Here is a 25,439-nt window from a genome sequence, read left to right as displayed (position 1 = left end):
GTTCCTCCAGCCTGGGGCCCTGCCCTGCTGAGAAGTGGTCCCAAACCGCTGGGGCACGGGGGGTGGGGGGCGCAGGCGGTGGCAGGAAGCAGCCCCTCCCCACAGGGCCGGCTCTGCCAGGCTGGCCTCACCTGCCTCGCTGAGGGCAGAGGGGCTGCCAAAACCCAAACGTGCCACCCTGCCCCACCCTCCATGCTGCTCTCCCCCCTGAGCTCTGTCCAGCCCCAACACCCCTGCGGGGCCTGTACCCTTGGGCACCTCCGGCCAGCCTCCCCGACCCCACCCTACTGTACCCCTCCACACTCACCTCTTCCTACGCCCAGCCCCTACCAGACCCCAGGCCTGCCCCTCGCCATCTTCCTGTCCAAATGCACCAGCTCTAAGGCGTAACTCCTACGGACCACCAGCCTTCACTGTCTCGGACTCTCCTGTTCTGTCCTGCCGCCCACAGGTAGCCCGTCCACCAGACCTAGAGCTGCCTCGGGCCCTCCCCTCTCCTCTCCAGACTGGGTGCAGGGCACCTCAACAGCTCTGGCCTGGGTGACTGAAGTCTCCCCAGACAGCGGCACCTGGTAGTAACCCGTTTGGGATCCACACTCTGTAATTCATCCAATCCTTTCTGGAAACTCCCAACATGTTTTCCTGCACCTGGTGTCTCCTGGCAAAGTGAAAGTCCTTTTACTGCTTCTCTTCAGCACCTGTCTGACATAGTTGACACAGCTATGGCTGGCTGCTCAGGCTGGACACTGCACAAGTCCAGGGACGCCACTCACTAGACCACAGTATGATTATCCTAGAGTCATGCACTCTGGTGACTCCGGGACACAAACCCCTACCTCCTCCCTCACTAGGTGGTCCCTTGGCCAGTTTTCAGAGGGAATATCTCGCAGGTCACAGAACGTAGCCCTCACTCACAGGCTGGCCTCCCACAGCCTCCACCCTCAACCTTCAGCTTCCCTTGGTTCCAGTGTCACCCCCCAGAGTGGCCTGATCATTTCTGGCCATCGGTCTGCCCATCCACAGTAGACGGTCCCGAGCATCCACCCGTCTGTGTATGACCCCTCCTTGCGCCCCAGTTTCTCTAGCTGTGGAGAGAGGGGTATGGGCCCCCGTCTGTGAGGCTGCCTCTGTTCTAAAGCTCGCCAATCTATTCTGCACCGGCTTTGCCAGTGTGGGCTCCCATACACGCATCCTGAGAGCCGTTTTCAGGTCAGTAGGCTTAGAGCCTAAAGAGCAGAAGGGACATTTACAAAATGCAAAGCAGCCCAGAAGGGCTGAGACAAGCAGGCATCGTCCCATCTTGCTGGTCAATCCCAACGGCTCCTTGGAGGGGCAGCTGAGTATGGGAGCGAGGAGCCCAGGCACGTGGATCCACAGAGGAGGGGGGGTCCATGCTCCCTAAAGGGAAGGGCCGAGCATGGAACAGACGCCGAAAAGACAAGATGTTCAGAACAGCGTGAGGCACCCGCTGCCATCAGCCCGGGAACCAAATGACCCACAGGCCATGGCACAGGGGCCAGACCACACCCCCAGGCTGTGGGGGTGACCCGACAGGCCATGATGGGGAGAGTCCATCACTTACCACCCTCAGAGTCTGGCGGCCCCTGCCCTGCGCCCAGGCTCTGCCCAGACCCTCTGTTTCCAATGCCTTAGGAAGGGGGAGAGAGCCATTTGCCGCCCCCCCCCCCCGATCACTGCGCACGGTGCCTGGAACACGGTTCACGCATGCTGATGGCCGTGCCCCGGCAGGTGCTCTCTGCAGGGCTGTGCACGCACACGCACACGTGCACACACGGAGTGGGGGCAGTGGGCGGGACACACGCCCTACCATGTGCCCTCTGGGAGCAGTGGGGGTGGGTAAGGCTCCAGGACGAGGGAGGGAGACAGCGTTTTCCAGCCTGCCTAGTGTCATCTCCCCATGCCTCCCGCAGCACCTCAGGGAGAAAGGGGTGTTTAGCTGTGCCCCACTCGGCCTGCCCCACCCCTGCAGGACTCCTCGGGGCCCTAAATCACATGCCCAGCATGTGCACAAGGGGGTCCAGACGCGACCCAAGGTCCAGAACGGCATATGCGGGGAGGCAGTGGATTTGCACAGAGTCCAGGGTGCTCACACCCAGTGTGCATACGGGTGAACTCACACTCATTCCATCACGGTCATGGCTTGTGGGTAGAGGGGTGGAGTTCGTGCCAGACCAATGCCGCGTCCTGAGGGATGGCATAGCACCTGCCAACGTCACAGGCTGGGTGTGAGTTCTGGGTAGATTTACACATACCAGCCTCCCCAGACCGCCCGGCTGAGACCAGGCTTGCTGTCGCCCACACCGTGTGGCCGGCCTTGTGGGCTCTCCGCACCCCGGGGCCCAGCTCAAGGCCTGGCACACAGCCGACGTTAGTGAATGAACGTCTGGCTGAATGAATGAATGAACGAATGACTAACGCCCACTCCCTCACATCGTGGGGCTGCACCGCCTGCGCCTGGGGGAGGGCAGAGGCCACGGGACCCCAGAAGAGGCCCCACTTCAGACCCCCGTACCTGACGCTCCGCCTTGGGGTCGAGTAGGGGGAGGGGGCGGGACGGCTCCCAGGCCGTGCGGCACGGAGCACCCCTCCTTCCCAAGAAGAAATCTGGGTCTCCTGACTGAGCTGGGGGCGGGGGGATCGCCGCGTCCGGGGCAGAGCGAGCGGCAGGACAGGGGGGCGCGTCCTGGCTGGCGCTAGGGGCGTGGGATGGAGCGACGGCCGCGGGATAGCCCCTGCGGTCTCCGCGCCCCGGGCTTGCCCGTGGAGGTGGTGGGGGAGGCCTCCGGGGGAGGGGGCAGCCTTACCCAACCGGGGCGCCGCAGACCCGGCCCTCCCCCCGCCGGCGCCGTCCCTCCAGGTGCCGGGGGCGCAGGAAGGACGCGGGGCGCACGGCCCTCCCGGAACCTCCGCCCACCTGCGCGGGGGCTCACCTGGGCCCGCGGCCCCTCCTCGCGCCGCGCGGGTCCCTCCCCCCGGCCGCCGGCCCTGCCCTCCCGGCGCCCGCCCTCACCTGCACGGCCCGCCTGGGCCATGTCCCGGGCGGCGGGCTCCGGCTGCGCCGCGCGCACTCCTCGCCGCTCCCGGGCCCGGCCCCGGCCGCCGAGCCGCCTCCGGCCCCGAGCGGACTCCGCGCGCCGCGCCCCGCGCCCCCGCCCCGCGCGCCTCGGCCGCCGCAGCCACCGCCTCGCCGCTCCCTCCCGCTGCCTTAAAGGCGCCGAGCGGCGGCCGCGCCGCCCCCCGCGCCGCCGGGGAGGGACTGACGGAGGAAGGCGCCCGACGCCGCCCCCGCGGGCCCGCACCCCCGCCCGGCCGCGGCCGCCGCTCTCCGGCCACCACCGCAGCGCGCGGGGGGCGCAGACGCGGGGAGGCCCTGCGGTGCGGGCGGGGACGCCGGCGCGCGGGCCGGGAGACGGGGCGCGGGGACACGGGGGGCGCAGCGCCAGGGAGACACCCCTGGGCCGAGACACCAGCCGGGGAGATGGGAGAGGGAGATCAGAGAAGACTGGAGACCCAGAGCCTGGCGCGGGAGAGACACCGAGCAGCAGAGGCGAGGAGAGAGGGAGGTGGCCCCGGGATGACTCTCCATCAGCGCCCCCGCCAGGGTCCAGGGGCATGCCCAGGGTCTGACCTAGCCTCAGCCGGGAAGGGACCTCAGTGCCTTTAACTCTTCAGGAACGTGTGCGACACACGCAAACCCCACCTGGGATTCCGGGGCGGGAGCAGAGTTTAGGGAGGCCAGCAGCCCGGCAGGGGAGCTGTGGCCGGGGCACTTCCCAAACCTGGCTGCAGACATTCCCGGTGAGCAGGCCCAGGGGAGGCTTCTGCCTGGCCACAGCCAGGGATCCGCGGTCCAGCGCAACCCAACCAGAGGTGGCAGTTTCCCCTGGGGGTGCCGGGGCCAGTTCCCTGGCTCCCAGCTGCTGCAGAGGGGTAACTCCCACCGGGCCCTGCCCCGGGAAGATGGCCTCTGCGGAACTGGCAAGGGCTAAGCTCAGTCACCCTCTGCAGCCGGCGCCCCACCCACCCTGTCCCACCCCCACCTTCTGGAGGAAAGTCCCCCTTGGGCCAGCCTCAGTCCTCAAGGCAAGGTCCCTCTAACCCCTCCGTGGGAAACTGGGCACTCACAGGCGATAGGGGGCCTCAGCGAGCATCTAGTCCACAAACCCTCTGGGGCTTTAACTCCACCCAGGATTCTCACCAAGTGGCCTACACCTCCTGGTTGATTACGTCCAAGGATGGGGAGCTCAGTAGCTCAAGCAAGAGTTCTTTCATCTTTGGATGGTGTTGACCCTGAGAATGTTTTTCCTCATTTGAGCTGAAATCTGCATCTTGTATGACCCAAATATAGGTCCTGATTGGTGCCCCACCTAACAAAGCCAAGGCTTCCCAGGGCCCTCTGTCCAAACTCCCTAGTGTATCTTCCCCAAGGAGGACCAACCGTCCTGGTTTGCCAGAGACTGCAAGTCCATCAGTCTGAGAGCTCTGGATCCCGGGACCAGACCACAGCGCTGACTCCAGCAGACAGAATTTCAGAAGCTGGTCACCAACTGAAGAGTGAATGGATTCCTGCCGCCCTTCCCCAGTACTCCCGCACGGTGGGGATGGGGGCAGTGAGCAGTATTGGCTGGACAGGCAGGATGCGCACGGCTCCACCTGCAGCCGCTCCTGTGACCCGCAGGGCCTCCCCGGAGGTGCGCTGCACTGTCCCCGGTTCGCACAGAAAGAGACGGACGCTGAGAAAGTTTGCTGTGGGTGGTCATGCAGCTTTACGTCTCAGGCTCTGTCTGGGGCGCCTGACTGTCCTCACCCTCCCCTGCAAGTGGGGCAGTCAGAGGCCTGACCACCTGGTCTGCGGCTGTGAATGGTCGCAGGGGGGGCAACAAACCTGCCTCAGAGGGGACATACCTGGACCTGAGCACCCCTCTGGGGCCTTTGGCTCACAGTGGTAACAGTGACCGCAGTTTGGCAGGGGCCCTGCTACTTCCTGGCACTGCCTTGTGTGTGTGCATGTGTGTGGATGTGTGTGTGTGTGGATGTGTGCATATGCGTGTGTGGATGGGTGTGTGTATATGTGTGCATATGCATGTGTGTGGATGGGTGTGTGTGCGTATGCGTGTGTGGGGGTGGGGGTGTGCATGTGTGTGCATATGTGTGTGTGGATGGGTGTATGTGTGTGTGCGTGTGTGTGTGTGGATAGGGTGTGTGTGCATATGCATGTGTGTGGATGGGGGGGTGTGTATGTGTGTGTGGATGGTTGTGTGTGCAGATGCATGTGGATGGGTGTGTATGTGTGTGTGCATATGCGTGTGTGCATATGCGTGTGGATGGGTGTGTGTGCATACGCATGTGTGGATGGGGGTGTGTGTATGTGTGTGTGCTTATGCGTGTGTGGATGGGGGTATGCATATGTGTGTGTGTGCATATGTGTGTGTGGGTGTGTGTATATGCGTGTGCGTGTGTGTATGCATGCACACACACATTCTGCTCAGGGAAGGTGCACGGCGAGGCGAGCATTGAGACCCCTCCACACCACTCTGTCCAGACACCGCAAGCCCCTGGGAGGGGTGAAGGGAGCAGCTCCGGGGAGGCGTCAGGTTGGTTGGAACTGCAGACGCCCCACGCCCCACCCCTCAGATGGGAAGACAGTGAGTGGGCAGGAGGCAGAGGGCACTCCTGGGCCCCGTGCTTGGATCTGGTCCAGCCAGGAGAGCGGGGCCGGCCCCCAGGGCAGAGCCTGACTGCGCCCGCGTTGCTGGCTGCCAAGGAAGTTCCGGCCCTGCCTCTGGGTAGAGCAAACACGTCAGGGACGAGGCCATTAGATTAACTGGTGGGGGCTAACTTCCTGCATCACAAGAATCACCCTTAACTGAAGAAAGAATAACTAGCGATTCAGAGGCGCTGCCTGTGGCCACCCTCACAAAAGCAGGAGCCGCTGCATCCTGGGCGCCCAGCTCAGTGGCGAGGGTCGGTGTCAGGATTCTGGCAGACCCTTCCCCTGGAGTGGCTGGCAGCTCCCAGGCCCAGCCACGCACTACTGCCCGAGAATGCGTGCACAGATTGGACCCATCGGAGAGTTGCAGGCAGGCAGGGAGCGGGGCTGGCCTGGACCTGGGTCCCAGACAGCTGGTGTCCCGGCACTTGGAAAGGGAAGCGACCAGAGCCAACACGGCCCCACAGAAAGGCAGTCACGCCCGGCTACTCTCATTTCCTTTCTGGGCATGCGGACTGGTGGGGTAGGTCCTGCGGTGCTTGCTGGGCCTGGCACGGCCGCTCCCAGCTCAGGCCCGGCCAAGCAACTCATCCCTGCCCACTGCTGATGGACATCGGGGGAAGGCCCGGGGCAGGACGGGGCCGGCCCTGTGCCTCTGCCAGCGCACCTCCTGGTCGCACATTCCCTCCCTGCAGCCTTCCCGGCCCCTCCTCACCGGCTCCCACACCGTGGTCTCGGACTGCTGTGCACTGCCGCGGGGGCCACCTCCACTCACGAAAGCAGCCTCGGAAACAGATGCTCCTGTCTGGAGCTGTCCGAGTCCTGCCCGCTGCGTGGGACACCGGGTGAAAGAGCTCTGCCCCCCTTGCTGGTAGCTGCAGCTTATCTACAGCCTGCGCTCAACCTCCCACCCCGAGAGGGCTCAGGACCACGGCCTCACCCTCACAGCAGAGTCTGTAAACCAGGCACTGGGTGGCCAAGGCGCTCACTTGTGATCCCGTAAGATCAGCACGTGAGCCCTCGGGTGAGCCCTGGCCCCCATGTGTAAGGGCCCCCAGCCAGGGCAGCCTCAACCCGGCGGGCTGTGCCGAATGCTCCACGGTTCCCCCGAATGCCACGGTCCCGTCCGTGCCTACAAGGGTGGACTGAGAAATCCAGACAAATCGTGTGCACACATCCTCAGCGTTTCCCAAAGACGTGTGGGGAGGTCTCACAAAACCCGCTGAGTGCCAAGGTCACCGAGTGTCACGCCGCTCAGCCTGCTTCTCGGTCGCGCCAATCAGGACGCGCCGGTCACGGCACTTGGGTGAGTCTGCAGGGGCTGGGGCAGGTTTTCCAAGGGAGACGCCGTTGGAGGAGGCTGTGCCGTGTGGCACACAGTAGGTCCCTCCTCCACAGTCCACCTCCCCCTTCAGCCTTGCAGTGGGGCTGGTTTTGTGTTTGATGTCGAGACGGCCCGGAGCAGGCCCAGCTGTCTGCATGTTATTCTCAGACCAAACACGGATTAGGAAGTGGGTGGAAACGGACCACGGGCGGGGGGAGCAGCCCCTCCTGTGTGCTCACGGCAGCGCCCGTCGGCACGGCCTCAGCCTCGTCGCCCCTCCGCTCTGGCCCCACACCCACTGCGTATTCGGCACAGGTTACAGATGGCAGATTACGGCCGCCGGTGATAAGGACTTAAGAATCAGCACGTAGACGGGGAAACCGCCCGTGGTTCCCGATATACCCCTGCAGCCGTAGGAACAAGGGCAGGAAACCACAATCACATCACGTGGACAGGCCGTAGCGGACAGTGGCTTCGCACACCGAGAACCCGCTCCGCACCTGCTCCCGAGCACCATGCCTCGGGCTTCCCTGCTCGGCCTGGTCCTCACGGGGGCCCAGCAAGGCCACACCGCGGCCCTGAGAGGCACACAACTGGATAGCGCAGGACCGGGGTGTCTGGGCACAGCCCTGTGTGTGTCCGCTCGGCTCCTCTCCCCGCTCCCCTCCTCCACATGACGGCTCCCGATCTTCCTGCGGGGGCTCCTCCTCCCGCGTGCTTCTCACTCTTCCCCTGCCGGTGTGTTTGAGCTGTATCCACCTCAGTATTTGTAGATTTGGCCTCTTTCTTTTGACTGCTACGTAACATTTCACAGGGTGCAGACACCTCGTCTCATCATTTTAACCCCTTAGTGGCCACTTAGGCCGGAGAGCCTCTCACTGTCCCCACAGCGCCCTGCACGTCCGTGCTCCCGGCAGGCCGACTCCAGCACACCCACAGCATGGGGATGCTGGGGCCATCGGGAACACACACGTTTCCCTAAACACTGCATCACAAGCTGCTCTCAGAGAGGTGGCTCTGCCAATGCCTTCCGCAGTGGGACGACTCAGCCCAGCGTGAGAACCTGACTTCCAGCCTGGGCCCTGCCACCTGGAATGCTCCTCCGGCCCTGGGGACCCCTGGCGTGTCCCACAGAGCCAGCACGGCCACACACGGCAGCCTCACCGAGCTGGGACACAAATTGCATCTCCATCCTCAGGCCTCCAAGCACAATGATGTCCCCCTGAGTGGTGCTGGGGAAAGAGGTGGGAGGTCTGCACTGAAGTCAGGTCAGAAGGGCCTCCTTCACGGTGGGGATAAACCTTGGCAGCCCCATCGCCATGGGCGGGGAAGTCTCCTGTGGCCGCCAGGGGCGGGCAAGGTTGTTGTGGCCGCTGTGAGGCTGGGCGCCCCGTACACGCACAGCCCGCACTTGCTGATGCAGCTCGAAGACTGTGTTGGCTCCCCGGAGAGCACCCACTGCTCGGGGCTCAGGCCACAGCTGGATAAGCCAAGACAGGGTCCCAGGTGGAGGGAACCCCAAACAAGGGGTCACAGTGTCCACTCCTCTGCCTCCAGACTCTCCCAGAAACTAGGGACCTCTGTTGGGCTGGGAACAGCGGTGACGGGGGCCCTCTGAGCAGCCCACGGGCCTCGTACATGTTTCTCGCGAGTTACCATGTTTAGTCTTGAGAGCAGCCCATCGACCACTCCCATTTTACAGATGAGGGAACTGAGGCTAGAAGCCAGGAATCTTCCTTCGGGTCCTAAGTGGTGGACCAGGTCTGCCGTCTAGGATGCCCTCTACCTCCAGAGGGAAGACCACCTAGACGAACAGGAAGGCAGGGCCCCAGGAGTCGGGGGCTCTGCCTGCAGCCGGGCTCCCCACCCACCATGGGCCCCACAGTCTGCCCGCGAGAGCACAGCCCGCCTGGCCTGGGAGGCCTCCCTGCGGTGCTGCCGGGCTGTGTACCAATGACCAAAAGGCTGAATTTTACAAGGGTTGGAAAGTGAATTGAGTGCACTTATTAAGGATATACTAGATTTCCGGCGGAGTGCAAAGGCACCCCAGGGACCCCGGGCAGCGCAGCCTTCTCCGAAGGCGGGAGCCTCCCTCCAGAGCCGCGTCCGGGAAGCCACGGTGGGAGACATCACACCCGGCAGGTGCCGATTAGATTAGCGGCTGAAGGACCGCAGTCAGTCAAGGAAACATCCGGCCCAGAAGGGCTGAGGGCGAGAGAACAGGCAGATCTAGAAAGAGAAATCCCCTTGGCATGTAAATCCACGTCCAAAGGCAGAAGCAAAGGCGGCTGACGCCAGCGTTCATGGAGGGAAGGGGTGCGGAGGCCAGGAGCGGCGGAGGGGCACACGCTGCGCTTCGTTTTCAGATCGGGGGTCCCTGGAGGGAGCCAGAACACCCCAACATCCTCTGTGCCAGCGAGGAAGGACCCCAGACCCCAGTCAGGGCCAGCTCCAGCTCGGCGGACCCGCACCTCGCTGCACAGCTGGGGACGCGCGGCCCCAGGTGCTGGGGGTCAAACGGGGCTCCTAGCGCCCCGAAGACGCGGGGGATCCCTGGCTTGTGGTCAGGAGCCCCTTCTCCCTCCTTGTCCTGTGTCCCCACTGCCAGGAGCAGTAGTGACGGTCTGCTCGGCCCCGCAGCTCGCGGAGCGGACCGATGATGCGCATGCGGAGCGGACCCGTGGTGCGCACGAGGCTCAGACAGCACGCACGCGGACAGCACGCACACAGCGCAGACCGCACGCATGCGGAGTGGACCCATGGCGCGCAGGAGGCTCGCACAGCAGACACAGGGAGCGGACCCACGGCGCGCACAGCAGACCCACGGACAGCATGCACGCAGCGCAGACCGCACGCACGTGGAGTGGACCCACAGCGCGCACGAGGCGCGGACAGCAGACACACGGACAGCACGCATGCGGAGCGGACCCACGGCACGCACGAGGCTCGCACAGCAGACACACGGAGTGGACCCACGGCGCGCACAGCAGACCCACGGACAGCATGCACGCAAGCGCAGACCGCACGCACGTGGAGTGGACCCACAGCGCGCATGAGGCGCAGACAGAACGCACGCGGAGCGGACCCACAGCGCGCATGAGGCTCAGACAGCAGACACACGAACAGCACGCACGCGGAGTGGACCCATGGCGCGCACGAGCCTCGGACAGCACGCACGCGGAGCGGACCCACGGCGCGCACAGCGGACCCACGGACAGCATGCACGCAGCGCAGACCGCACAAACACAGAGTGGACGCAGAGCGCGCACGAGGCGCGGACAGAACGCACGAGGAAAGGACCCACGGCGCGCACGAGGTGCGGACAGCAGACCCACGGACAGCACGCACGCAGGGCAGACCGCATGCACGCGGAGCGGACCCAGAGCGCGCACGCGGCGCGGACAGCACGCACGCAGCCTTTCCTGTGGCCACAGGCGCGCGCTCCAGCTCCCCAGCACAGGGGGAGTTTACCAGGGTCTGAGACCTGAGGAGGCTGCGCACACGGGCCCGGGGAGCAGACAGGAAGCCAGGCCGCTCAGAGGCCAACACCAGGAGCGGACTTGCCTGCCGGCCCCACCTTCACCAAGGACACCCGCACCGCTGGGCGGGCTCTAAAGGACCCCCATCTCCGCACCGCTCACCGAGGTGGGAGCGGGAGGTGCGTAAGGACTGGAGCAGTGCTGCAGGCTTTTGAGGGGAAGCTGCATCGTGAATCCAAATTACTTAGACGCCGGGGACCCCGCGACGCCCAGAGCTCAGGCCTGAGGCCTTCCAGAGAGTGCGCAGTCTGGGTCACCTGTGCAGGGCACTCGGGCGTGCACAGGCTAGTGTGCGCGGCCCGGAGGAACCATCAGGGCGGCGGTGGGGGTCCTCGCTCACTGCAGCTCCATGCGGGCCGCCGCCGGCATGGTTTACGTGTCTCCACGTCCTGATGTTTCATACTCGGGGAAGAGAACACCTACGATCGTCAGAGTTCAGACTTCACTTGGAGCTGTAGGAAGTAAAACGTTGTAACAAAAGCCCCCTGGTTCCTGCAGTGAACCTCGGCGTGCGGGCGGGTCTCTGCTCCTCCCCCCACCCTGAGTTACTGCAAATCCTGGGGCGGGGACCTGAGAGGTTTCTCACGCCCGAAAGGAGCGCGCCGGTGGAGTCGGAGGAAACAGGGGCGCACCAGACCCGGAACCTTGGGTCCAGAGCCACTGACCCTGCCATCGCGTGTGAGCCCCGTCCCTGCTCTACAGGAAAGGAGCAATAGAGACGCCCCTCCGTCCACCCCAGAGTAAGATTAGAACATGCCTGCAGCGGGGCGCTGCTAGGCACACAGACCTGCCAGGGAGCGCTATGGGGAGGAGGCCTTCCCTAACCCGGCTTCCTGCCTGCCTGGGTCCAGGGATTGTGAGCCCCCGAAACTGCACCCGTGTGCATACGTGTGTGAGTGCGTGTGTGCCTGTGTGTGCCTGTGTGGGTGCGTGTGCACGTGTGTGCCTGTGTGAGCGTGCACGTGTGTGCCTGTGTGTGCGTGTGCCTGTGCGTGCGTGCACGTGAGCGTACTTGTACGTGTGCGTGCATCCATATGCAGACATGTACGTGTTATGTGTGCACATGTGCACGTCTATGTATGTACACGTGTGTAGGTGTTTTCTGAGAAAAAGCCCACAGTTTTTACCTGATTTTCCAAGGGGTCTTGACCCTTCAAAAGAGCAAGACCTTCTCCATTGGTGAGTCCGCTTGTGCGGTGGGGACAGGCCCCGGAGTCAGCGCAGGGAGTCTGGGGCGTGTTCCTGCCTGAAGCTGAGAACGACTGTGAGTTCATTCAAACACTGGCAGACTGGCAGTGCCCCCCGAGAGATGGCGTCCTGCCACGCGGGCCACAGGCCACATGGCGATAGCACCGCTCTGCGCCGGGGCCTCGGGCTCAGGCCTCGCCTCCCTCCAGAGGCTGGGACAACTGGATCCACGCTGATGGAAAGGCGTCGACTGTCCTCGGGAGGCGCCCCTGCTCCGTGCGCTGCACCTCTGGGATTTCCTTGACCCCCAGGAGGCTCTGCACGTCTCCCGTGACACGGAGCGGGTATACAGTCCATCACCCGGAGCTGACACGGCAAGGAGGCCAGCAAGGATGGAGCCGGCCACCAAGAGGGTGCCCGTGGGGCCCTCAGCCTGTCGCAGGCTTGGCCTCAGGATGTGCCGTCCTACTCGAGGTCCCCTCTGGGCCCCGTTCATTGTTGGGGCAGCGATCCTGATCCACGCCTGCAGCCCTTGCACACCTGTCGCCAGCGGGGTTTCGAGAGGGCAGACCAGATGCAGCCGGGCGCGTGGCAGGGGCTCCCCCGCGTAGACACGGAGGAAAGAGTGGATGCCGGAGCAAGGCTGAGGCTGGGGCAGATCACGCTTCCCAGGGAGGGCGCATGCGGCCAGGGAACGGCGTGTCTGGGGCCGCGCTGGTGCCCAGGTGCCTGGGGGGGTGGGGGGTGGGGTCGTCCCGCTCAGTCACCTGCGCCTAATCACACCATGTTCACCGTGGGGCCTGCCCTCCTCAGGGGCCTTGCCACGCTGTCCCCTTCTCCTCCCACCCCAGCCCCACCCGTCCGTCAAGGTCTGGTTCCCAAAGCTGCCTCCTCCATGAGGGCCGCGGCGGCCCTGGCTCGGGAAAGAGGGGTCAGCCCCTCAGCCCCAACCATGGCTCCTGTTCTCCTCTCTCGCCTCCATGCTCAGGCCTCTGGAGGAAGGACGGCCTCCACTGTCCGCCTCTGTGGCCGGCAGCGAACCTTGCACGAACTGCCCAGTCTCGGAGAACTTGGGCTTTTGGAGGCGCCCACAGGCAGCTTTGCCCTGGCTGCCATCTGGTCCCGCGGCTCAGGTAGTGGAGCCTCGACTCCCCTCTGGGTGGGAAGCCACCCTTTCCCCTGGTCCGTCCACGTGGCCGCAGGGGGCATGTGACAGAGACCTGGCTGCTCAGAGCCCAGGGTTAGGTCAGGATGGGCTTGTTACAGACCAGGGAGCGGCCCCAGGGCCCCTGGGCAGTTGCCGGACACCATGGGGCCAGGGCTCCTGCCACATGGTGTGTCACCAGGTGGGGGCGCTGCCTGAGAGGAGCAAGACGAGGAGGAAACCAGGGCTGGGGATGCGGGTGTCACAGAGGCCACGGGGCCACGGTGGGGCAAGCACCTGCACAGGCACGTCCAGCTCGGCAGCGGCCCGGCGCAGGTGAGGCCGCGGGGCGCCCGTGTGGCATGGGTGCTGGCTGCCGGCTGCCGGCTGTGGGAGGAGCCCGGCCGACACCAGGGCCCCGTGGGCCGCGGCATGCACTGCGGACGGTCACCTTCAGCTGACTAGTCCCCACCCGACCTGTGAACCTGTGAAGAGGTTCCCAGTCTCTGCCCCAGTGTTCGCGTGAGCAACAAGGCGCCCGGAGCGCAGTGGGCACTCAGCGGCGGACGGCGGCTCTGTGGGTGGGTGCGGGGTCCAGCCCCAGCAGGGGGGCAGGGGCGGGGCGCGGGGCTGTCGGGAGGCTAGGGTGTGTGTCCTCACCCTCTCTGTGAGCCCAGAGCAGAGCAGGGTGCCTGGCGTGGGGCAGGACCACCATTAATACTTAAAGATGGATGCTGTGTTCACGGGAGCGTCTGCTACGGTCTGGAGACCATCCCAGCACTGCCTGCTCGGCGGACAGACAGACGGTCACAGAACACAGACCCCACCGAGTGTGGTTCTGCCAATGTGTCCGTGAGACCCCGGGCAGACTGGTTCCGCGGCCCTGATGCCTCATGCGCACAGCGAGACTAGCAGTATTTCCTCTTCTGCCTCAAGGATGTGGCCTGGCTCGGAAAGTCCTGGCGGCTCGTGGGAGCACCGTCCAGAGGCCACAGGGGACGTCCATCTGTGGCAGCCGAAGACCAGCCGGAGGTGCTGGGACCCCTGCGGGGCTCAGGGTCGCTGGTGGGGGAGGCCCGGGGGTCACAGGAGGAGAGAGGCCCGGGGGTCACCGGCGGGGGAGGCCAGGGTCGCAGGCAGAGGAGCCCCTGGGAACAGAGACCAGGAGACCAGCCCCACAAGGAGACACTTACATGGCTTATTTCCCTCAACCCTCCAATAACCCGTGTCACAGGTTGGGAAACCGAGGCGTGGCGCTCACTCGGGACCTCACCTCTTGGCGCCCCCCAACCCGGCCCGGCCCTGCTGGCACACAAGGCAGGGTGGAGACAGGCCCTCAGCAGGTGGGGAGGCGGGTTGAGGGCGGCTGCCTGCCCTCCCCGGCCTCAGCCTCAGGCCTCCAGAGCCACCCCAGAACAGACGTGCTCGAGGGGCTGGCTGGGCCGTCAGCCCAGGCTCAGGGGACCCTGCCCCTGACTTCTCCCTTCTTCGAGTGGCCAGGCAGGGAGACCTGGCCCTCTGGGGGCCTGAGGCTCCCACCCAGCAGGGCGGGGGCTTCTTGGGCAGTAACCCGACCTGTGGCTCTGCGGCCCAGCACCCGCCAGGTCCGAGGGAAGAGCCAGGAAGTGTGGGAGGGGGCTACGGGGCCGGGGGGGGGGGGGGGGAGTTCCTAGGTAGGCCTGGGAGTGCCTGGAGGGGCCCAGGGGTGGGCTGGGGGTGGGAGGAGGCCGGGGTTCCCTGGGCTCAGTAACGCTCCCCAGGTCTGGAGGAAGTCGCGCAGCCCAACTCTTGCGAGGACCCGCCGTCTCCCCTCTGGAGCCCGCAGGCTGCCGCGGCCCCAGGAAGGTGACCCACCTGCAGCTCACTGCCTTCCCACTGCGTCTCTGGAGCCCAGAAAAGCCGGAAACTCGCTGACCCCGTCCCAAGGCCCTTCCTGTCCCACTGGCCCTGAGGGCTTCAGAGACCCCTTCCTCCTCCTCCAGCCCCTCACCTGCAGGGAGGAAGGCAGGCCACCCATCACCTTCCCTCCGGGCCCACAGAGCTGCCGGCAGAGGAAGAAGCGAGGGTGCCGTCGGCAGCCGCACGCGGCACCTCTCTGACCGACTCGGAATTCCCAGGGCACCAGCGCCTCGGACCCCAGGCCCCGAAGAGACGGGATGGGGCCCCTGCCCCCATACGAGACCCACCCCGGGGAAGCGGGGCCTCCCTTCTTGCACGAATGCAGAAGAACCCACCAAGCACCCAGTATACGTGAGGCAGGTGCCTCACCCTCAGGAGCAAACAGACCAGAGGCGGGTGCACAGAGCGTGCACTCAACAAACACTCGGTTTATTACCGTTTCTTTCTGGGGGTGATGCGTAGCAAGTAACCCCGTGCCCAGAGCAAATCTAAAAGTGTTCCTGGGGGTTTCTATAAATCACATTTCTGTCTGTGCGGAAGAAGGTGCCATGAATTATTTCAGACACGCACATACTGTAAAATCCTGAGTTTATTTAAGGAATCAGCACAGTACAAACCGCCACACAAACTCAAGCTACCGATGCTGCTGCCTCAGGTGCACGCACGTCTCCCGCACAAGACCTTTAACCCCAGAGCCTTCTTGATCCCAAGGCCACGTGAAATTAGGCAGAACATCAACAAGACGACCCAGCTGTGCACGCATTGGTGTGACGAGCAGCTCACGCAGTCACCTCAAACACACGCACCGCAAAGTCCAGACGCAACACCGCACGCGTCACAAGGATTCACATTATCCACGGGGGCTTCACGTCACTCCCTTCGCGGCCCTTCCGCCAAGCCCAGGCCAGCCGATCGAGGGAAGCTTCTCCCAGGAAGTGGCCTTCTGTTTATGCACATTCCTTTCCTTTCTCTGAAAAATCAGAGGCTCTTCTTGGGAAACACAGCTTGGCAAGGACGAGAGGACCGTGCAACTGTGGCTCTTACGTGTCTTCCTGTCTTGGGGGCCCCGGAGGGCTTCCCGCATCCAGGCCGGTCCTCTCCCCCTGCCCAGGCTCCCCTGGGTCCGCAGGCGTGGGAGTGCCGGCCCCGCACACAGGGACGCCAGCTCAGGACCCTCCCGACGGCCTCCAATGGCCCCCACGTCCCGACACCGTCTGCACATCAGGACACGTCCGCTGCGGCACGAACAGGCTGCGGACCGCGATGCGCACAGAGGACCGGCAGGGGTGGAGGGCGGGTGGGCTCCTGTCCCGGCAGCAGCGAGCTCAGGGTGACGGGAGCTCAGGGCCCTCGAGAGAGAGACACCGGCTGGCTCCTCTCCAAATGCTCGCATCACCAACTCAGCAACCGAACGAGCATAGGATTTTAATAGGAAAATTACACACTGAGAAACCATTATATTGTCATAATTCACGATTCCCGGGCCCTGGGAAACACCTCGCTCTCCGTCATCAACCCCAGAACCATCGCCACGACAAGAAGATGCACAGGGCCCCCCTCCCGGAGGGCAGCATCCCGGTGGCACAGAGGGACAGCTGGGCTCAAAACCGCCTGGGGCCCCGGGGAGGAGGCCCACCGTGGAGGGAGCACCTTCAGGTCGCAGCCTCCAGGAACTCCGAGGTGAACACGGCTTCTGCATAGTCCTCACACGCGTCCTCCAGCTCCGCAGCCACGGCCCCCAGAGCCTCATCTACCAGCTCGTCGGAGAAGCTGGAAGACAGACAACACAGCTGCAGGCGCACAGCCACGGGAGCCGGGACTCACCCAGCGGGCGGCCCCGAGCCTCACAGGCGCATTCGAGGCCCCGCTTCCCTGGACCCGGGCCTGCCGTCCACATTCTGCGCACGCAGCGCCCCCCTCGGGTACCTCCTCGGACACAGGGCCCCCAACGCTGCCACTGACGGGACACGTGCTCACGTCTGCCAAGGGTCGACACAGCGTCCGCTCTGGGGCGGGATCCACTGCCCGCCACCCGCCTCTCTGGCCCCCCCGCCAGTCTGCAGGCGTCCCCCAGCCTGTCTTTCGCAACAGTGACATTTTCCAAAAGAGCAAGGAGGCCTTTATTTGCAGAACGTCCCTCAATCTGGGCTTGTGTGAGGTTTCTTCACGGTCCCTCAGGCCACAGGAGGGAGGCTTGTCCCTCAGTGCACCCGTGCCCCGCAGCATGGCCCCGGCTCCCGTCAGATGGCTGTGGGAGGCGCTCTCCCTCCCGGACAGACACGCACCTGCCCTGCCCTCCCTCCCCCACTGCTAGCAGCTCAGCCTCGCAGACTCCGGCATTGACTCCAGTCATTTGTGCGGATACTGATCCTCTGACAGTTGCACCGCACACGGGCTGCCAGCACCCATCCCCCCGCTGCTCCTGGGTCCCCTCGACTGCCCCCTGGTCCTCCGACCCCTCCTTCCTGACTTGGTGTCATGGTTCGGCCGTCATGCCTGCTCCCAGCCCCTGACGGGCCGTATCCCCGAGGGGAGAACGGCGTTCGGGAGCCAGTGTGCCCTGTGCTACTGGGGCCGCGGCGTGGAAGCCTCAGCAGATGGGCCAGACGGACACACGGACACATACCGCATGCACCCCGTATCCATGAGGGCTGCAAACTCCCCAGCTCAGCGGACGACTCGCTCTGGCCTCCCCGTCAGGTGCGCGGATGCACGCACTAACCCCATCAACCCTACAACAGGCCAAAGCAGCCGTCAAGCCCAGGCCACCGCGCGAGACACCCACAGAGCAGAAACTAAGGTGCGTCCATTGTTCTCCCGTCTCTACCGAGGGTGCACACACCATGTTCAAAGCTGCTCGGACGCATTGCCATCTGCCCGTTTCCCGAGACCATGTTACTGACAGGAATACCGTGAGGTTCGCGTTTCCGAGGTGGGGGGTTCCCCTGACCTCGCCAGTTTGGGGGTACGGACACGGGTCCCACGGGCAGTCACACGGGCGAGGCAAACGTTTACTGTAATTCCGATACATTGGAGCTCCTGCCAGTAAAACACAGAATATCTTCTCGTTGCCCATTTGCTCTTTCTCCTGTCTGTGGATTCTGTGCATTTCTATGACCCTTTCTCCTCGCTGCTACCCTGGACGCTGCACACTCCGCTCTGCGTTTCTGTGGGCACGCTGACGTCGAGCCCGACCACGGACATTCTTACCGTCTCCCCAGACAAGCCCAGAGGCTCGGCGGTTCACGCTCCTCCCGCCGCGACACTGGTGGGTGTCCTCATGCACACGCACGCCCCGCCACCACGCAGTCCCCCACGCACCGACCCCTCCCCTGGCACCACTCCTGCTCTGCCTGAGAATCACCCGCTCGCGATTTTCCACGGCGAAGCGGCCGGTGACAAAGTCCTCGCTTTGCTCGTCTGGAACCCTCTTACGTCCGCGACACACCGAGTTCTGGAACGGCGGCCCTCTTCCCTTCAGAAGACGCCGCGTCCTCCAGCCTCCAGCTTTCTGCTTCCCATTCTTTCCTCCTCCGAATGATTTTAACGTTTTCTGGCTTTGACGTTTTAAGAATGCTGTAACATGCACCTATGTATAGGTTTCTTCTCACTTTTTGTGTTCGGGGCTTATAAACCTTCTGGAAGCCACGGTCCCTCTGAGGTTCCAGCCGTGTGTGCAGCACCCCCGGGCCCTGCCCTCCCCTCTGCGTCCTGACACCTGGAGTGCCGCCCTCGGGGGCCCAGTCACACGTGAGCGTTCACAGGTGACCGCAGTAAGTCCTGCGCCCCCTGCTCCAGGCTCCATCTGAAAAGGGCCTCAAGAGGGCTCCCGTTCCATCCGGGCTGACCATCGGTGGGGGCGGGGGGGGGGGGGGGCAGCCCGGCCTGCGGCTCTTCGTCAGCTAGCAGCTTGCAATGCCGTCGAGCACACACTCTGCCTGTCGTGAGTGGGAGGTCGTCCAGATTCCCGGAGGCACCACGACCAGAATCACCCACTGTGCTTTCGCCATTCCTGGCACTCACCCACCCCAAACTATGAGACAAATGCAAAGGTGCCCCCATGCGTCCAGACGCCCTGGGTACCTTACGTGTTGTGACCCGCCCGCCGTCCCTCCGCGGCCCTCCGTCCTTCCGCCACCGGGCCGGGCGCTCTCTATGCTCACTGAAGCACTGCTCACGTGGAGATGGCTTCCCCGCCAGAGTCTCGCTTCCCAAGTCCTATCTTCCCTTCCTTGATGCCCACGCTGTGCTGGGTGACAGAAGCCCCCCAGGAGCTCAGTGAGGAACGCCGCCCGGCAACCGAATTTCCGGACACCGCGCGTGCACGTGTCTCCACTCTGCCCTCTCATTTAACGGACAGCTTAGCTGAGCATGGAACTCGAGGGGAGATTTTGGGGGATGCTCTGATATCTTCTAGTGGTGTCCTCCCGAAAACAACATGCCGTTCCTCTTTCTGATCCTGGAAGGGGCCCACTGGACTCTCCGGAACCTTCTGTCACCCACTCCTCACAGGGGATGCTCACACGCCTTTCCATGATGATGCCCCGAGGTGCACTCTGCACAGTCTGTGCCCTCGCTCCTCACTCACACACTCACTGCAGGCGGCCAGCCTCCGGGAGCGCTTCCTACCGGGTTTCCTTCAAAGTCTCCCTCCCCGTAGTACCCTGTTCTCACGGATGCAGCTCCCACCGTCAGATGCTGCCGCCACGGGCCGAACATCTGTGTCCCCGCAAAGGAAGCGTGTCGGAGTCTCAGCCCCAGGTGGCGGACTGGCGTCCAGGCCCCTGTAGGAAGGAGACCTGGGGGCACTGCCACCACCTCTCCAGAGAGCAGGCCACCCACACACCTGGCCTCAGACGTCCCCCGTTCCAGCTGCTGAAGCCACGGCTCCATGACGTCTCCTAGACTTGCAACTCCTAGAACAACCCGCGAATTTTTAAAATCTTGTCTTTTCTATTGCCTGCTTGCTTTGTTCTACTTCTGAGAGGTTTGCCTTTTTTCTTGAAACTCTCCAGTGACTTTGGCCATGATACTCGTAACTTCTTAGAACTTACTTCCGTTCTTCAGAAGTTCCTTTTTCATGGTATCCTGGGCGCGTTTCCTGGTGTGACTGTGTCCTTTACTCCTAAGAACACTCACTCTGGTTTGTTTGGTTTGAAGCTTTACCCTGCTTCTCAGAGTCTGCCCGACCTTCATGCTCACCCGCACCCACACCTCCACCCGTGGGTGCCCGGCGCCCCTCGTCCCTGGTCTCCACGGCACTCCCAGTGGCTGGGCCTTCCGCCATCCGTCTGGCTGCACGATGGCTTCCGACGCCCCTACTCTCCCATTTGCCGTCATTTACGGCTTCACGCCAAGTCCAAGTACCGCCAACAGTGGACGGAGGAGGGGGCAAGTCTGCAGGTGGGGCCTCCCCGCCTCCGCTCCCACAGCGCGGCCACCACCCCCCTCCACCCCCACGAGGGAAGGAAGCTTCATGCTCGGAACAAATACACCAGTGATGTGACCACAGCCCCTCTGTGAGCTCATGCTTGGCACCTGGTCCCCAGGCGGAGGCCACGACACTGTACTGACCTCTCGGCCATCAGCCATGGGTTGAAGGCACCCACAGCCTCGTGCGCCACCAGGCGGAGGTACTGCTCGAAGCGGCTACAGTAGTCACCGATGCTCTGCCGTAGGCCCGGGGGCACCCACAGGGCGGCCCAGCCTTCCTTCTGTGGACTCTCCTCTGGAAGGGGCACAATGGGAGCCCCTCTCTTCTCAGACCCCTCGTCAGTCCCCACACTTTCATCCAGGGAACTGAGAGAAAGAAGGGAGAGCATTCAGATCACCGTACACAAGGCTGAGTGGTTCCTTCCACCCGACGCACGGACCGGCGAAGGTCGGTCTCTCTCCTTCCACCTGAATGAACTCAACACCCCCCACCACGCCCTGACCACCCTGCCTGTGGCGGGAGTCCCTGTCCCGGAGGCCAAAGTGCTCGAAGCAGGTGTGCAGTGGGACGGGCACGGCCCCAGGGCCCCATGATGCTGCGCCAGGAAAGACGAGCCAGGGGATAGTGGTGCCGCCCGCAGAGACGGCACATGGCCTGCCCGCCTCACAAGCACGCTATGTCACGGGGCCTTCCTGGAGCTCGGGGGGGTCGGGCCCTGTCTTGTGGGAATCAAAGGGCCCTGATGCTTCACCAGAGGCAAGCCAGCGTGCGGACACGGGTCTGATGTGGGTCTCAGTGCCACTCACTTGCCATTCCGGGGTCTTTCCAACACGATGTTCACGTCTGGGTCTTTGCGAGCTGGGGTCTTTGTGATCCTGATTGGATGAGGAGAAAGAGGCCTTTCACTCACTGCTGGGAGTGTGTGCTCTAGAAGAGAGGCAGACAGTGACCACACAGAGTGAAGAGCCGGCGTGCTTCCCAGGCCCATCTCTCAAACCTGACCGGGGTGGCCGGCCATGCAAAAATGCTCTGGTTTGCAAAGAAAAGGCGAATTTAAAGTCACAACAAGGAATCACGAGCCTCATGAGCTCGGAGAACGCTCCACGACGAGGTCAGTGCGAAGCCCCGGGCTCTGCAGGCCCCCGTTAGGGCCACCGTTGGAGGAGGCTTGAGCACGTGGGTTTGTGGGTTTGTGTTTTAACCTTTAAATGGTTTCATTACTGGGGAAGGAAAAAAGCATTCACAGCTCAACACTTAATTAGCTACTGGGAAAAATCCGCAACAACGGTCAAAACATTAACTTATTACCTAGACCTTGCAGGCTCGACAGCTCTTGTGAGCTTTGGGTCATTTAAAATTTTAAGTGTGTTTCAAGTACAGGAAGAAAACGTGTGACCCTCTCAGGTAAGGAGCACCTGTAAGTAGGAGTCACTCGGATACACCTATAGTTTCCCATGTGCCGGAGATGCTACACCCGTCAGCGCGTGTCAGAATCCTGAGAACAGCTGTGCACTCTTCACACGAGGAGAGGACAAGAGAAGGGTCAGACGCTCAGTGTGGTTCTGACAACGAGCACACAACCAGAGCAACAGAAACCGGGTTCCTCCTGGGACTCACCAAGCCTGCAGGTGTCACTCTCGGGCTCTACCGCGCTCCTGGCCGGGGCACACCCAGCCTCGCGCACTCACGGGCGGAGACGAGTAACTACACTGTCCTTGAAACACCACCACAGAGTCCTGGGGAAGACCGGCTTCTGCACAATGCAACCCCACTCCGCGGCCAGGAGCCAAACCGTCCGCGGAGTGAGCCGCCTTCGGCGCCCCCTCTGCTCCCACACCAACAGACACCGAATGCCAAGGACACACGAATACGCAGGGGCCCGCATGGAAGAGGGTAGTCTGGCCTCAAATCTGTGGCTTAGCTGGGAAACGAGATCCGTCCACCCGTGACCCTGACACACAGTGGACACGACAGGCGTCCACGGGAGCTCGCAGGCCAGGGAGGGAGGAAGGAGCCAAGCTCCAGAGCAGGGCAGGCAGCGGCTCCGTGGCTGTGTGAGGTCACCGTGACAGCTGGAGGGCAGACAGAGCCAGGAGCAGAGGGCAGGGGCTTGAGAATCACAGAAAACACGACACAGCGCTGTGCTTAGTGGCTCATCTTTCTGTCAGGATGTGGCCTGGCCAGCACTTTCCCCAAGATGGTACCCTGCACCCCTATTTTAAAGGAGCCGTACATGACACGGCTCAGCGGCAGGCCTCCCACACCCTGATGCTCCATGCTCACGCCCTGTGCGCACAGCGCCCCCCCACGGCCACAGGGCGACCACTGATGAGCGACACTCCAGCCGCAGGTGTGAGAGGAGCCCGGCCACTGTGTCCGTCTGCAGGAGGAGGACAGAAGTGGACGTCTTCTCTACAGACGGCCGCAGAACAAAGGGCTGTCCGTTAGGAGAACAAAACACGGACCTCCACCTCCACCTCACGTCACAGGCCAACTTTCATTCAAGATGGACCCTACACACAACAGCTAAACCCATAAAGCTTCTAGAAGAAAACAGGACACCCCCTTCTCAATTTGGGGGTAGGCAAAGGTTTCTTAGGTCAAAAAAGAAAAAGAAAAAATTGATGTTAGACTTTTTGAAGCAAGAAATGTCTTCCTATAACAAAATACATCTGAGAAAATAGGGGAAATATCGGCAAACATCTGTCCGAGGAGACACGTGGCTGTGGGGGCCGGGCAGGGGCGTGGGGGTGGGGGGCTGCTGCACGCACAGGGCTTTTTAGGGGATGAACGTGTTCTGGAGTCAGACAGCTCTGCAAACACACGAGAAACCACTGAGCTGCGTGCTCTGAAGGGTGAGTCTAAGGAGCGTGAATCACATCTCAGTAAAGCCGGACAACGTATGTATCTGACAAAGAACTTGTCTCAGAACGTTCACACAAACAAACCCCCATGATTCAAAACCGAAAGACAACCCAATTTTTAAAAATGTACAAAATATCTGGATACCTCATGAAGAAAGACACACCACTGGCTAATAATCACATAAAAATGTTCTAAACATCATCATTCATCAAGGAAATGAAATTAAAACCACGAGACATCAGTCCACGCCCATCACCACAGCGACAATCACAGACCGCCAGCCGCCCTGGGGAAAGGTTTGGCAGTTTTCTACAAAGTTAAACACACACCTGTCCCGGGACCTGGCAAGTCTGCTCAGGTGTTTATCCAAGAGAAATAAAGACTTACGTCCACACAAGACCACACACGAACATGCTCACAGCACACCGATTCCTAGCCCCAAACTGGACAGAACCAAGTGTGGCTCCACAGGCTGCTGGATGAATCAGAGGCATGTCTGCACATGAGAAGCCCACTGTGTCTCCATTTGTCAAAACCCATCTAAGGACACAATTAATATTTGTGTTTTTTATTACATGTAAATTTTATCTCAAAAGGAAAAAGAGCCACAGAGAAACATGACACTCTAGCTGCAGATACACACACTGCAAGGTTCGGGGTCATGCCTGCCACACCTGCAACTTTCTCGGAGATGCGCCCAGACGCAGGACGACTGGCAGGACGGAAGGAGCGCAAGCGGGTACGTGTGTGTCCACCACCAAAGGTCTGCAACTTTCCTGTACGTCTGAAGCCTTGCAGAATAAATGTGGGGGGAACGCATGGGGGGGAGACACTCACCCATCTTCCCTTCCTGCATCCAAAGATGAGGATCAGCATATTCAATTTTATTGTATCTTTGGCGAACTGTCTCCTGGTATTTCTTAAAAAAAAAAAAAAAAAAAAAGTTTAATTCATGAGAAAAGAGTAGTTTCGTTACACACCAGAACAGTTCACCCATATGATGCAGGCCCTGTGCCCGAAACAGGAGGTGAGGCGCGTTTACAAGGCCAAGTCTAAAATTAAATGAAGCAATTCATCTAACCTAACGGAGACCAACACTGGCCACGAGAACCTGCCATGACAAGGGACCTGCTCCATGTGCCACTGACCACTTCTAATGTGAGCCATGGGCTCCATCTGAATTTACGTTTGAATCACCCTGCAAGGCTAGAGCCGGCCACTGTGGACGCTGCAGGCCCGGACGGTTACCCCCGGGAAGGGGACCGTGCTGGCACTGGGGTGAACGACATCTTTACGTTTTCAAAAACCAACAAAAGATGGTCTTCCCTATGTTTCTACTTAGCAGCAAATCCAAACAGAGACTCAGTCATGGTGCACTTCGACGTGACCGGCTGGGGTGGGGGGCAGGAGACCTGGTGCCCCGGCCCAGCTCCGGCCTCCGGCAGCCATAGCCGCACCGCTCACTCCCTCGTTACGCCTCAGGTCCCTGCTCTGGACAATCCAGGGCCCCGGCTGGGTCCCGCCGGGAGGTCTACACTCATAGCACAAAAGCGTTGTGTAGTGGTATCGTGGGAAGTAAGGAGGATGGTCTGCGATTTGCGGGGACCCCATGCCGGGGTGGGTGGAGAAGTCGCTGGTCCCAGCTCTGGTCCCAGGGCTGTTCCCAAACCAATGACCTCACCTCCTGAGCTCCACGTCCCGTAGGGTGCCGACACCGCACACCTCCTTTTAGCCTCAAAGACCCCTGACTTTTAGGGAGGGCAAGTGACTCTCGCGAGGCCCTGCACCGGCTGCAGTCAGGCTGGGATGGACGCCCAGGCTGCAGGGGAATGGGGGTGGCCCCAAACCTCACCTCCATCTCCTCCATCCGCAGCATCAGAGTCTCCAGATACGGGCTGTCCCTGCCATCCCCCACGGGAGCGGAGGCTTCCAACTCCGAGACCCTACGGCGGGTCGTGGCCCAGGGCCCGTGAGTGGCGTCTTCCAAACAGTCCCCCGGCTGGCGGAGGCTGCGGGGCTCACGGTCCACAGCCGCAGCCTGCGAAGCAAGGGAGGAGCGGAGAGGCAATGAAAGACCTGAAGACGGAGAGCAGCCCCGGGCGATCCGCACACCACCCCCCCTCCTGCACCAGCGAGTCCGAGGCAGCCCCACGGGCACAGCTGCCACGAGCCGCTCGGACGCGGCCACGAACCAGGCAGCTGACCGTAAGCACCCGCCCGCTGGTAAGGCAAGCGTCCTCCGGGTGCCGCGCCCAGAGAGCGAGCCCGCCAGCTCAGTGTCGGCTCCCAGACGACGGGTCTGTCCTCGTGTGCTT

General features: G+C 62.5%; 2 protein-coding genes across 8 annotated transcripts in view; both read right to left on the bottom strand.

Annotated features, from left to right (window-relative positions):
- The window catches only part of PITPNM3 (PITPNM family member 3), a 66,663-nt gene extending 63,527 nt beyond the window's left edge, over positions 1-3,136 (bottom strand). For both annotated transcript variants that reach the window (XM_027568447.2, XM_027568448.2), the window contains exon 1: positions 3,032-3,136. In XM_027568447.2, coding sequence (XP_027424248.1) covers positions 3,032-3,053 — 22 coding nt within the window. In that variant the 5' untranslated portion in view covers positions 3,054-3,136. The remainder of the gene's footprint in view (positions 1-3,031) is intronic.
- Positions 3,137-15,405: 12,269 nt separating this feature from the next.
- KIAA0753 (KIAA0753 ortholog) overlaps positions 15,406-25,439 on the bottom strand; it is a 47,210-nt gene continuing 37,176 nt past the window's right edge. For 3 of the 6 annotated variants that reach the window (XM_027625343.2, XM_027625344.2, XM_027625345.2), the window contains 6 exons: positions 24,977-25,162; positions 23,962-24,043; positions 21,066-21,186; positions 20,400-20,624; positions 17,452-17,557; positions 15,406-16,595 (listed from right to left, as the gene is read on the bottom strand). In XM_027625343.2, the coding sequence (XP_027481144.1) occupies positions 16,572-16,595; positions 17,452-17,557; positions 20,400-20,624; positions 21,066-21,186; positions 23,962-24,043; positions 24,977-25,162 (744 nt within the window). In that variant the 3' untranslated portion in view covers positions 15,406-16,571. Of the gene's footprint in view, positions 16,596-17,451; positions 17,558-20,399; positions 20,625-21,065; positions 21,187-23,961; positions 24,044-24,976; positions 25,163-25,439 lie in introns of those variants that run through there. The other 3 variants (XM_027625347.2, XM_027625346.2, XM_027625348.2) reach the window with 2 other exon arrangements.

The sequence above is a fragment of the Zalophus californianus genome, chromosome 16 (genome assembly GCF_009762305.2).
Source record: "Zalophus californianus isolate mZalCal1 chromosome 16, mZalCal1.pri.v2, whole genome shotgun sequence".
NCBI lineage: Eukaryota > Metazoa > Chordata > Mammalia > Carnivora > Otariidae > Zalophus > Zalophus californianus.
This window is presented reverse-complemented; position numbering and strand designations above follow the sequence as displayed.